The sequence below is a fragment of the Bactrocera latifrons genome, unplaced genomic scaffold (assembly GCF_001853355.1).
Source record: "Bactrocera latifrons isolate USDA-ARS-PBARC rearing strain unplaced genomic scaffold, ASM185335v1 scaffold_4, whole genome shotgun sequence".
NCBI lineage: Eukaryota > Metazoa > Arthropoda > Insecta > Diptera > Tephritidae > Bactrocera > Bactrocera latifrons.
The window spans coordinates 1,482,070-1,494,509 of NW_017537045.1; the positions used below are offsets into that span (position 1 = coordinate 1,482,070).

Genomic DNA, 12,440 nt, shown 5'->3' on the forward strand with positions numbered 1-12,440 from the left:
TAAAAATTTTTTTGTACTTTTATTTAAATAAATTTTCTTCTAACGGAAATAGCGCTACGAATAGTCATTCAGCTTTAAAAAAAAAATAGTATAATATCTTATAAAATGTATGTAAATGCCTGTGCTACTGATCATATCGAATAACTAATTGAAGCTTGTCTACACTAATAATCGTTCAATATGCGTGGAATATATCAATGAATTAACTATTTTCAAATAATCTCCGTTTCTGCTTATTCCTACTTCAGCCACAGCACTTCATCTATCCACACTCTGTTTTTTATCTGCGTTTAATTTCGAAATCGCTTTAACACATCACTAACTTTATTTGTTCTTTCCTGCATTATAAGGCTTCCCTTTGTAACGAACTTTGCTTTCACTACCTACTTCAACACAGTTGTTGTTGTTGTTGTTGTTGTTGTTATATGATGAGCGCTTCATTTTGTAGTAAATCAGTTCGCGTGTTGATCAGCGATCAACTGTAGTTCACTGATCACTTCCTTGGAAATCATTCAATAATCATAATATCAACAACAACAACAACAACAACAAGTTGAAAGATTTTGTTAACTTCGTGGAAGTGTTCAATAAGAAAAAATTAAGTTTTAAAAATGCTGCCACTTATACAATTATACATAGATTATGCATAAATATTTACACAGGCATCCATATACATACATATATACATATAGAAGTTGTCGTCAACTCAGCGCTTGAGCAGATTATCGGCGTTCGACTATATGCTTATGAGTTAAGCGTCAATATCTCAGCTTCAGCGCTTCACATGTATGTATGTAAGTATATATATATGTATGCACGTAACTTCAGATAAACTTCGATTCGATTCTTGTTACGATCTATGAGATCTCAAATACGTTTGTATGTTTGCTTATGCTTTGTTGCATAGCTTTTAATGCGAAAAATTCGAAATCAGCAAAATCGCTTGTGTTACGGTTTATTATGCGCTTAATGTTTGTAGCCAGCGATTGTTGTTATTATTTTTCTTGTTACTTAACGAGAATTTGATTATTTATTAATGACACGATCGAATTGAACAACAAGCAAATATCGAAGCTGCGACAGAGATTGCAAGCAACGGCAGCGAATATAGACATGAATTTTTTATGAAAAAAGTTATAGTATTAATATACTATAAATATTCGCTTAAATATTCGAAAATATTTGCACATTGGAAAATAATCGAAAAAAAATTTTTCGAAAAATTTTCGAAAAAAATATGAATAAAAATTCGAAAAATTTTGAAATACAATTTTGACTAATTTAAACTACTTTACTTTACTTTACAGTTATTTTTTAAAATATGCATTTTCTGCTCTATAAAATTTGCTTAGTTAATTAAACATGTTTGAGTTGCATTATTAATAGTAATTTATTGATTGAAGACTAATTAGATTATAAATATTCCCCGATTTGCTATTTTGAAAACGGTTCATGGAGCCTGAGAAAATATATTTTTAATAATATAAATTTTTTATTAATTATTCTAAATATTTGAGTCGTATTACTGAAAGTAATTGAATTGCTTCCAATCTGTAATGTTGTATAAGTAATCGATTTTAGAATTCGCAAGCTCCACATGAATTTAGAGAAAATAAATTGTCAAATATATGATATAAATTTTACTTATATAATAATCATAAATAATTGAGTACCATTTCTTCAAGTAATTTAATGTATTTAAGCTGGTAATGCTAGCTAGATTACAATCAGATTTTTGAATTTCTAACTTTCTAAATGATTTTACAAGAGAAATACTACCTCTTTGCTTCAATAATTATGAGTATTTGGCTTGCAGTACTTATAGTAATTGAATGGTAATGTCGTAATTGGCACTCATTTTTCTAATTTGGAAGCTTATTGTGGATGAAGAGAAATGTTTCAAATATATAAAATTTGCTTTCATTTAATGAATATTTGAAATGCATTACTCAAAGTAATTGAATTGCTTCCAAGCTGTAATCTTGTATAAGCAAACGATTTTCAAATTCGAAAACTCTAAATGAATTTAGAGCACATAACGTTTAAAATCTATAAAGTTTGCTGCTAGGTTAGGGAATATTTGAGTTGGACTATCTAAAGTAATTGAATGGTTTGAACCTGTGATGTTGTAATTAGCAGCAGATTTTCTAATTTTAAATTACATAATATACATAAATAAAAAAAGATATTTTAACTGTTTTTGTGCATTTTAAAGAAATTACAAAAACAAAAAAATTAAACGTTAAATTAAAAATTTGAAATTTAAACTTTCGAAATTAAAAAAGAAAAAAATTTATTCGAAGTGTAGGAATTTAAAATTACAAAATTAAAAAATAAGTTAAACTAAGTTCTAATTTAAAATTTTTTAAATTTTTCGAAATTAAAAAAATTAATTTTCGAAACTAAAAAAATTAATTTTCGAAATTAAAAAAAATTAATTTTCGAAATTAAAAAAATTAATTTTAATTTTCGAAATTAAAAAAATTCACTTAAGTTAATGATTAATTTTTTTTGCAGCTTAAACCACGAAACTTCAAAAAATATTTCTTTTTTTCCATTTTTACTACAACAACTTAATTCAAATAAAGCATTGAAAACATCTATTTCTGCTTTGGAATGCTCCAATCTCCGGCGTCTTTCCGCGAATCGCACACTTCGTCACACAGCGCCACAACGGCTTCCAATGTCACAAAATTATAAAATTACCACAAATATAACTCATCTGCGCTGGCATGCACCATAACGCCAACAACACTGCCAGCGCACAAGCAATCTAGCCACCACTTGCCACGGAAAATCTTTCATTTGCAACTTCAAAATCAATATTTGCAACGTAATTAACTTCAAAATTTGAAATTTATGCGATCGTTTCAAGTAAGAATTCTAATGAAGGGCTCTTAAAAATAGTTGCACACACAAAACGACCGGCTGGAGCAGCCAGACACAAGTGGCAGCGGCGCATGCTGCATACACGCGCGTGTGTGTGTGTGTATGTGTATATTTGTGGCACTTTGTGCAAATAGAAATGCATTTATGTTTGCATTTTGCAGCAAGCGAGGGTTGCGTTTGTTTCTTGTATTTTCCGATTGGCGCACGGCCAAATTGTCTGTTGCGGTTTTTCAACGTGCAAAAATGCCCCGTTTATTGCAACAAGCAAGTATTATTGTAAATTTGTAAATGAAAAGTGTCAACCATATAGGCAGACGTATTTAAGTCAATAATATCTATATGCTGGCTATATAGCATATATGTATCTATGCAACGTTGCGCTAAGCCAGCCAGGTTCGTCTAGACGCTTGCAACACCATTTTTTCTGCAACTTTTAAAATTTCTTCTTTCTGGCTTTTTTTTACAACAAATTTACTTTCGCTGTTAATATTGCTGTCCTGTGACGAAATCACAAACATTTGCTGTAAATAATTATGCGGCGTTCAAAGTGAAAAGCTTACGCGTCGCCGTCAGCCAACCGGTCGCGTCTATAAGTCGCTGAATTGAGTAATTACATTGGAAAATGAATTGAGAAATTGCATTGAAGTCACAATACGCTTGTGTGTGTGTGTGTGCGTGTGCGGCAAACGCTAATTGCGGCACAGCAGCGCATAGCGGCTGCTAGACAGTTGCAGTGGCGGCAAGCGGGCAGCAAATTGTGTGGTTTTTATTTAAGCAAGCAAATTTTTTTCGCCACTTACGCACACAAACAAACACATACATATGTATGTATGTAAGGCTTTGGTTTGCTATGAATTTGCATTTTTCTATTGCCAATTGTCGATTGATTGCATATTAGTTTATTGTTAAGCTAGCGCTTGTTGTGATGATATAACGGTATTTTTTCCAACTGGTGCTTTTTCTACACATTTTCAACGCTTAAATACTCAATAAGTCAATCAATCATCATTTGCCAGGCGGTTGTAATTATATTGAATTTTATTATTGAAAAATTTGCTTTGAGATTATAAGTTACAACACTGCCACGCTGTTGTTGTGATGCAACAAAAATCACAAAATTCAAGTGCACGATTTGCATACAACAGCAATAGTTGCGAAAAATAAATGGTTTTGAAGTGAAAAAGTGGTAATTTGTGTTATGCAATAGAATTCATGTGAATTTCATTTAAAGTGCTCAATTTCGAAAGGAAACTGGATCTATTAGGTATTAAAAAATTTTAAAAAGTGAAGCTTTTTATTATTTTGTGCCTGCAACATTACAAAGTAGTTTTGCAGCTGACAACAATAATTGTTAAAAATAAATATTATGAAGTGAAAATCAATCAGAACATTTTTTTAATGCAAAATTAGTTTGAAAACAAGAGTTTTGAATGAAAAACTTTTGATCTAGAATTGACAAAAAATAAAATTTTGTGTTATTTGAAACTACGACAATAAAATGACGTTCATGTTTGCACATGACTCACAAGTTGCAATGCTAAATGTAAAATTAATTTGAAAATATCATTTTTGAAATAAAAACATTGGAACTAGCATAAAAAATATTAAAATTTTGTGTTATTTTGAGTGCACAACAACAAAATTGACGTTTCTTATTTGCATATGGCATACAAGTAGCAAATAATAATTATTCTGAATTAGAATTAAATAAGATTTTTTAAAAATATTTTCAAGATCTTGGTTTTGAAAGATATCTGAAGTTTAAAAAAGCAAAATTTTTTATTTTGTATCTGCTGCCTGTTTTTCTAAAATACTATGTTTAAATCTGATGTAGCTTTGTTGATATATTAAAGAAAAAGTGCCGAAATGGTAAAAAAAAAATTTGTATTCTTCAATATATTAACCATGGTACTTTAGTTGTATCCTTATATATTAGTGCTAAGTAATTTTGTAAGTGATACGATTTTTAATACAAAGCAAGCCGTTTTTAACGAATTATTTTCAAAACTGCTCTCCAAAAATAGCTTCAAAATTTTTTCACTTGTTCGAAAAAGCAAAGTAACACCATTTGATAGATTTTTTTGTTATTTAAAATGAGTAGATATGGCAATTTCACAAAAACTTATATGATCAATTTTCTATAATTAACTTTGAAAATAAGTGGAAGAGCTGGACACATAGGTACATGATAAATCGAAATTTTTTTTGGAAAGTAATTGACGTGTTGAAAATTTTTATAAAGCTTAAATAGAAGCTTTGTAAAAATTAAAGTTAAATAAAACTGAAAATAATTAAATTTTTTTTCGAAAATAGCTTCGAAATTTTTCACGTTTTCGAAAATGAAAAAATTCAGATTGGATAGATTTTTATTTCAATAAAAGTAATTTCATACATGCTAAATCGAATTTTTTTTTTCGAAAATAGTCGGCGTTTCAAAAATCTATCCACGAAAACATTTTCGGAAAACAACAGTATTTGGTGATTATTATTTCAGAAAAAATCTTTAAGTACCTTGAAACAAGGTATTGAAGAAAATATTTTTCGAAAATAACTGGCATTTTACGAGAAAGTTTTCGATAGAGGAACATAATAACAAGCGACTTAAAGTACAATAGTAATTTTCTAACGAAATAGTTTTCAAAACGTTTTCTAAAATTAGCTAAGAGAAGAAAATTTTATTTCGAAAATATACTCTATAATTTCATTCACTTTTTTTCGATTATATATTAAATCTTATTAAAAATTAGTTTTGTTAAATTAAAAAATAAGTGTCGGACGTAAAAAAAATATATATTTCAACAATATATTGGATGTTAAATAGGCTATTTTGCTCGACTCATTCCGATAAAGCTGAAGTTTTTTCAAGACGGGTGCCGTAAACAGTTCTCTTTAGACATGTCGGATCGTGCGAATCGTGCGAATTTCGATCACATATCCATGGAAAGCACTATAACTGCCGATGAGGCATGGATTTATGAGTTTGACATGCAAACAAGTTCACAATCTTCGGAATGGAGGGGAAAATACGAGCCGAAATGAAAAAATTACGCCAATACCGCTTAAAAATCAATGAGTTGCTCATTGTTTTTTGTTTTTTTAAATTTTTTGATTTTAGTGCATCATAATGGTCTTCTGAAGGCACAGACGGTCAATAAGGGGTTCTATTTGGGCATTTGTGTGAGAACATTTGTCAAAAACGGCCGGAATTCTGGAAGAACAATTCGTGGATTTTATACGATGATAATGCACCATCGCGTCGAGCCACGATTGTGACCGAATTTAAAGCCAAAAACGCAAGGAAGACAATTTTTTATTACATTTATTGCAGTTATTGATAAAGTTTCATAATTTTTTAAGACAAAAAATCCTGAAAATATATATATTATATATATATACTCTGCGTTATATTTAAACCTGTATTTACGTAATAAGTATATACGTAATTGACACAAACTAATAAAATACTCGCTGCACATGCCCCCTTATATACAATCCATTACAGTGACTTTTAGCACTCACCTGTTGTAAAAATTGTGCCAATAGATAAAATTGCTCCTTTTTGAAAAACCAATCCATCGATTGAACAGCCGTCAAATCCATATCGGCTGTCCCAGCGGCTTGCGGCACTTGTGGCTGCATTCGGTGGCTGCTAGCTGCTAATAATAATTCTGACGACTGCAGTTTGTTGTTGTTATTTTGATTATGCGTATTATCACTGCTTATAAACTTATTAATTTGTGTTATGTGATTGTTATTGTTGTTATTATGCTTATTGGACGCCGTTAGGCATGCAGTTGTATTAGCTGTAGTTGCTAATGTTGTTGTGGCCGCTGTTGTTGGTGGTATAATAATTGCGTTTGTTTTATATGCTGTTGTTGTTGTTAGTGGTGGTGCTGTTGTTGTGGGTGTACCAGCACCAGCAGCAGCTGCAACATCCGCCCTGGCACCGGCAACACACGCTGTTGTCGTTGTTGTTGCCGTTGTTGCTGGCGTTTTGGCACGCGTTGTTCTTGTTTGATTAGCTGGCGTTGCCGTGTTTTTTGTTGCTTGCGTTGAAATGTTGTATGATTTTATGCTTTCAGCTTTTTTATGGTGTTTTTAAGCAGCTTTTACTCACTGCTGCTTATTGCACTTTTTCACTTTACCGTTAACATTTGTATGCTGTATTTTTTGATTTTTGTTTTTTTTTTCACCAATTTAATGCACTTTCATTGATTTTACTTTTTTTTCAATTTTGCTACCGGTTCAAATTTTTTTCTTCGTATGTCGTCTCACTACAAACTTTAATATTTGTCTGATTTTAGCCATTTATATTGCGAAATTTTGAATTTTCCGATTTGTTACTGAAAGAGAATTGTAAACTTGTTATTTTTTGGTTGGAAAATGGGCACTGAATATTTTTTAATACACTGTTGCATATAGAAAAACGTTAGGTGATGCTATATATTTAGTTTCCCACAGTTCCTTTTTACTGTATAACATTAATATTTGATTTTGTATATGTCTTTATATATTTAAAATATTTTTGTCATTTTCCACACATTCATAAACAATAATTAAATACATTTTTATTTTGTTTCTTTATTTGTGTCTCTTACTGCTGTTTTCGTGCATAAAAAAAATGAAAGTATTTTGTATAAAAATTCACTTCGTAAAAATAATTGTTTTGTGTTTCTTTGCTATGTTTTTGAAACTGCTAGATTTTATGAAATTTTTCCGTAAACGCCTCATAAAAAATGTGTTTTGACTTATTTTCTTAGTAGGCGTTGATTTTTGTAATCGTTTTTGACTGATTCCTTTTGCGAAGTATTGAGTATTGTGTTTTCTGCTGCTGTTTTCAGATTACATTTGATTTTATTGAGGCAACAAAGGCATATCTTAGAATTTACTGTATTTCCCGTCCTTTATAATATACTTTCAGAAAAATATAAATAAATTTTGGCAAGCCTTTAAATATAAATTTTTTTTATACAACCGAGCAAACACAAAAACCTAAATTTTTGTAGTTGAAGAACAACATTTTTTGTAAAGTGCCAGTTTTTAGTTTTTTCAAAGTTTTTGTGACACATATAATGCCACATTCTATTATTTGATATATATTTTTTCTTTTTCAACAATTTGTTAACAGTTTTTTTTATTAAAAAGTAAAATATCCATCAAGTGCCCGCAGAACTTGTTTTTGTTATTTTTATTTGTTCTAACACAGTTTTTTTTTTAATTTTATTAAAAGTCACTTGCGTGTTTTGCCGTCGCTAATTTCACTTATTTTTTTTTTCTCGGCACTAAATATCGAAGTTGTATTTCTTAATAACTTTTCATGACTAAAATAAGATTCTGCGTCAAAAATCATGTACTATTTTTTGATTGAAAACCGATTTAATTAAAATAAAAATAAAAAAATAATAAAAAGCAAACATTTTTATTTAACTTAAGATTTGTAAAAATTTGAAATTGACAATTATTTTTTCTTGATTTAAGATTAAAAAATACCTTTATTTTCATATCACGCACGATTTTCAAAAAATAAACTCAACAGTTTAGAAAGAATACTATTTTTTCATGATTTAATTAAAAAAAAAAAATTCCGTTACTATCATATCCCACACGATTTTCAACAAATATGCTTAACTATTTAGAAAAATATTGATTTGAAAACAGTTTACTGTTTAGTTTGTGCTCAACTAATTGAAAAAAATTGTATATTTATTAAAAAAAAGTATACGGTATAAAAGTATATAGCTTTAAACTCTCTTCAAAAAGTAATAATATTATGATTTATATTTGTGCATATTTTTCTCACATGCTTCTTATTGTTTACCTATTTTAAGTTTCAATTAATGCAGTCTAATTATGATTTATAGCTTTCTTGAGCTTCATGCCAAGCGCTTAGTTCTTCATTGTGCCAATTTTCACCATATATTTTACGTATTAAAAATTGTCAAATTAAACAAAGAGTTTTAAAATTTATACAATGTTCCACAGTTTCAAAAATATGATTTTTATGCAAAAAATATTTAAAAAGTTCTTCATTATATTCTCAAATCACTTCGTTTATACCGGTAATAATTATTAACGCACAATTCTGAATCAAATTTCTTAATATAAATATTTAGTTGTTAAATTATAAAAAAAAAAAAAATTGTTTCATTATTGTTAAATCATAGAAAAAAAGTTTACAATTTTAGCAGCGTGCAGTTCCAAACATGTGATTTTCGCATACAAAATCCACCAAATATCCATAATTTTCTAAAATCACTTTGTTTATAGCGTCAGTATTTATTAACACTCACAGATATTAAATGTTTTCATAAAATTATTGCGCTTAGTATTTAACACGGCTTCACTTTTTATTAAAAAATATTTGTATATTTGTGCGTGCTGTGTATTTGTTGTAAGCACACGAAATTCATATAAAATAAATTTGATACAATATTGTGTAAAACCGCATAACAAATTTTCGCCGACGCAAAATCAAGAAAAAATTATAAGAAAAAACGTATTTTTATTAATAGCCAGTTGTTTTTGTTGCTACTTTGTTGCATTGCTTTGTTTTATTTACCAACACTCACATATTTACACAAGCACACACCTGTATATAAACAGTATTTACTAGATATGCATATTTATACACGCCTACAATTTAGCATAATTGTTGTTGTTGTTGCTGACATGCAAACATGTGTTGTTGTTTATGTAATATTTTTGCGTTCATACGAAATTGTTGCTAAAAATGGTTTATTTTTGTTACACTACCATTCAGGCAACGCGTCGTGCTTTTGTTTGTTGTTGTCACTGATTTGTTTTTATTTTGTTTTTTTTTTTTTTGCTTCACAGTTAAATTAATTAATTAATTAACTCCTTTTACCGTATATCGTACTGCCAATAAAGCCCGTTAATTTTTTTGCGACTTATTTATTCATTGATCAATTTGCTATCGATCGTTGTCGCTGTCCGACCAGGCCAGCGGCGTAGTACTACACTAGGCTATAATAATAATAACAAACAAGCAAGACAGACAGACAGACACACACGCAGACAGCGCAACTATAATCTAATAAGATGTTGCCTGTCACGAATTCGGCTGATGACTGAACAAATCGAACATTAACGAAGCGCGCACAACCCTCCCGTGTGTATGGCCCAAGCGACAGCGCTAACAGCAGCGACGTCGACCGCACACAAGACAACTAGCAGTGTGTTATAAGCGCAAGGCACATATGTATACATCGGTGTGTGTGTATGTGCTGGCGGCGCGGTGTGGCGATGGCGACTGCATGTGTGCAGTGGAGTATTGGCCAACATTCGTTCGAAATTCGTCGATGTAGTGGTGCTCTTGTTGCGCGCGCTGTTTAACACTGCTGCGTGTGTTTGTTGTTATCGCTGTTTGTTCTTCTGCTCGATTCTTCGAATGCTACACCAAGTATGTAGCGCTGCTTGCTGCTGGTGGCTAGTGGCTGGTGGCTGACGGCGCTGGCAGTATTTGTTGTTATTGCTATTCGGTTTGGCGTTGCCAATCGTTTCATCGTTTCCATCATCGGTTGTTCCATCGGTTCATTCGCACAGCGCCCACCATCACCAGCATTACAACAACAGCGCAACGCTGCTGTAGCTCTTCCTCAGTTTGGCTCATTTATTGTTATTGCTTTTTACCCATACGTTGTCGTTTTTATTTTCTTAATTGTTGTTTTTTTATTTTATTTTAATTTTCTGTCTTTGATTTACTTTACCCATTCGCTGTGTGTGTACATTTTGATATTATTCTGCAATATTTATTTTTTGGTTTTGTTGCTCATCCACATTTCCATGTGTTCGGTTTGATTACTGTAGTAAATGCTTACTCTTTGCGCGCAGTCGGCAATAGCGACAGCGCAGCGCGCGTCAATGCTGACTGCAGCAACTGCGGAAGTATGGCGCTCGCATCGGCTTATTTCGGCTCATTTGTTGTGAGTGCCGGTGTTTGTTGGCTCGATTTATGATTGCGCTCAAAAGAAAAGAATTTAATGCTTTTGAAAGTTGTTAAAGAAATGGAGTGACTAGTTAATGAAGGGTTTTCAATGTAGCTGGAATTTTATGAGAGTCGGTACAGGTCGCAGCAGTAATGAGTGGTGGGATGATCTTATTTATTAAATGCTTGTATATATTTATATGTACATTCAAGTAAATGGCTGGCATATTAGTTATTGTTGAGATTGTGCACAGGTGAAACGCCGAGATAGATAATTTTAAATTAAATTTATTAAATATTATTGAAATAGTAACAATAAAATACATACATATATAGATCATTTTTAAGGCTTTTTTAAGATAAAAAAAAAACAATAAATGCTTCTTATAAAAATATTTTAGATAAAAAGAATTGTTATTTTTATTGATAAAAAATTTAGTAATATTAATTGCGGCTCAGACTATGTTTTAATCAATTTTAAAGATGAGAAAAAACAACACAAACTAATTTAAAAAATAAATTTGATTAAAAATTGTCTTAATAGTTTTAATAACTTAATGCTAATTTTTGTAGATCAGTTAATTTTTAACAAGTTAAAATTATTAAAAAAGTTTATTGATATTAATAGTGGGTCAAAATATTTTTTTTTATCTATTTTAAACTTTTAGAAAAATATATTTGATAAAAATTTGTGAAACTATGAAACAAAATAATTAAATTTTTTTTAGTGAAAAGCTTAAAAAACTGTTAGAAATACTCTTACATAAATAGTTACAATATTTTATTCACGAAGTCTTTAACACGTAAATAAATTCTCTTCGAAAACGTTTAGAAAAAAAACTAAAATATTATGTTATTTATAGTAAATATTTGCTACAAAAAAATTTTTCATCAAGATTTCATTTTCATTACCTATATATTCATATTATTTCTACATATTTTTTTGAAGCGTAATATGTTTGGTATTCGAAGTGTAACCACAACCCTTAATATTTCAATAAATTAAAAATACTTATGAAAATAATAAGCATACAGATACATTCATTATTATATATATATAGAACATACTTATGTAGAGTACAGTATATAAATAAGTAGAAATGTAAAATGAAAAAATGTACTTATGTACATATACATAATCGAGTAAATAAATACATAACAAATAGTTTGGGTTTTGCCCACAAGAGTCTAAAAGTTTTATAACATAACTAAAAAAATAATTTTTAAGATTTCAATAGCTCAAAGCTTAAGCAGTGACTAAGATTTGTGTATATTAGTTTTCTTATGAGTTTGTTAGATATACAATTTTATTATTTACTGGTATTAGGTAATACATATATTATTTAATGCTGTCTTATGTAATACAAAATTGCTACTTATTATATTTGAAAAAAAAAAATCAAACGTAATCTATCACGCTATCTTGTGGGCAATTTAAGTTCTTGAAATGTTTTGAATATTTTATTTTTAGAATTACAAAATATTTACAAAACTTATTTATCGTCATATAAATTAATTACAAAAATTGGAAAGCGCTGTCAGTCCAAAATAAGCTTATTCATACGATGTGTCAGTGCACAGTAAAAGTTAATTACTTATATTTATG

The 12,440-nt window shown here is 29.7% G+C and overlaps 1 protein-coding gene across 3 annotated transcripts in view; it reads right to left on the reverse strand.

Moving 5' to 3' along the window:
- The window catches only part of LOC108972462 (homeobox protein cut), a 204,997-nt gene extending 195,041 nt beyond the window's left edge, over positions 1–9,956 (reverse strand). For all 3 annotated transcript variants that reach the window (XM_018939060.1, XM_018939059.1, XM_018939058.1), the window contains exons 1-2: positions 9,755–9,956; positions 6,409–7,232 (exon numbers count right to left, since the gene is read on the reverse strand). In XM_018939060.1, the coding sequence (XP_018794605.1) occupies positions 6,409–6,528 (120 nt within the window). In that variant the 5' untranslated portion in view covers positions 6,529–7,232; positions 9,755–9,956. The remainder of the gene's footprint in view (positions 1–6,408; positions 7,233–9,754) is intronic.
- Between the last annotated feature and the right edge of the window lie 2,484 nt (positions 9,957–12,440).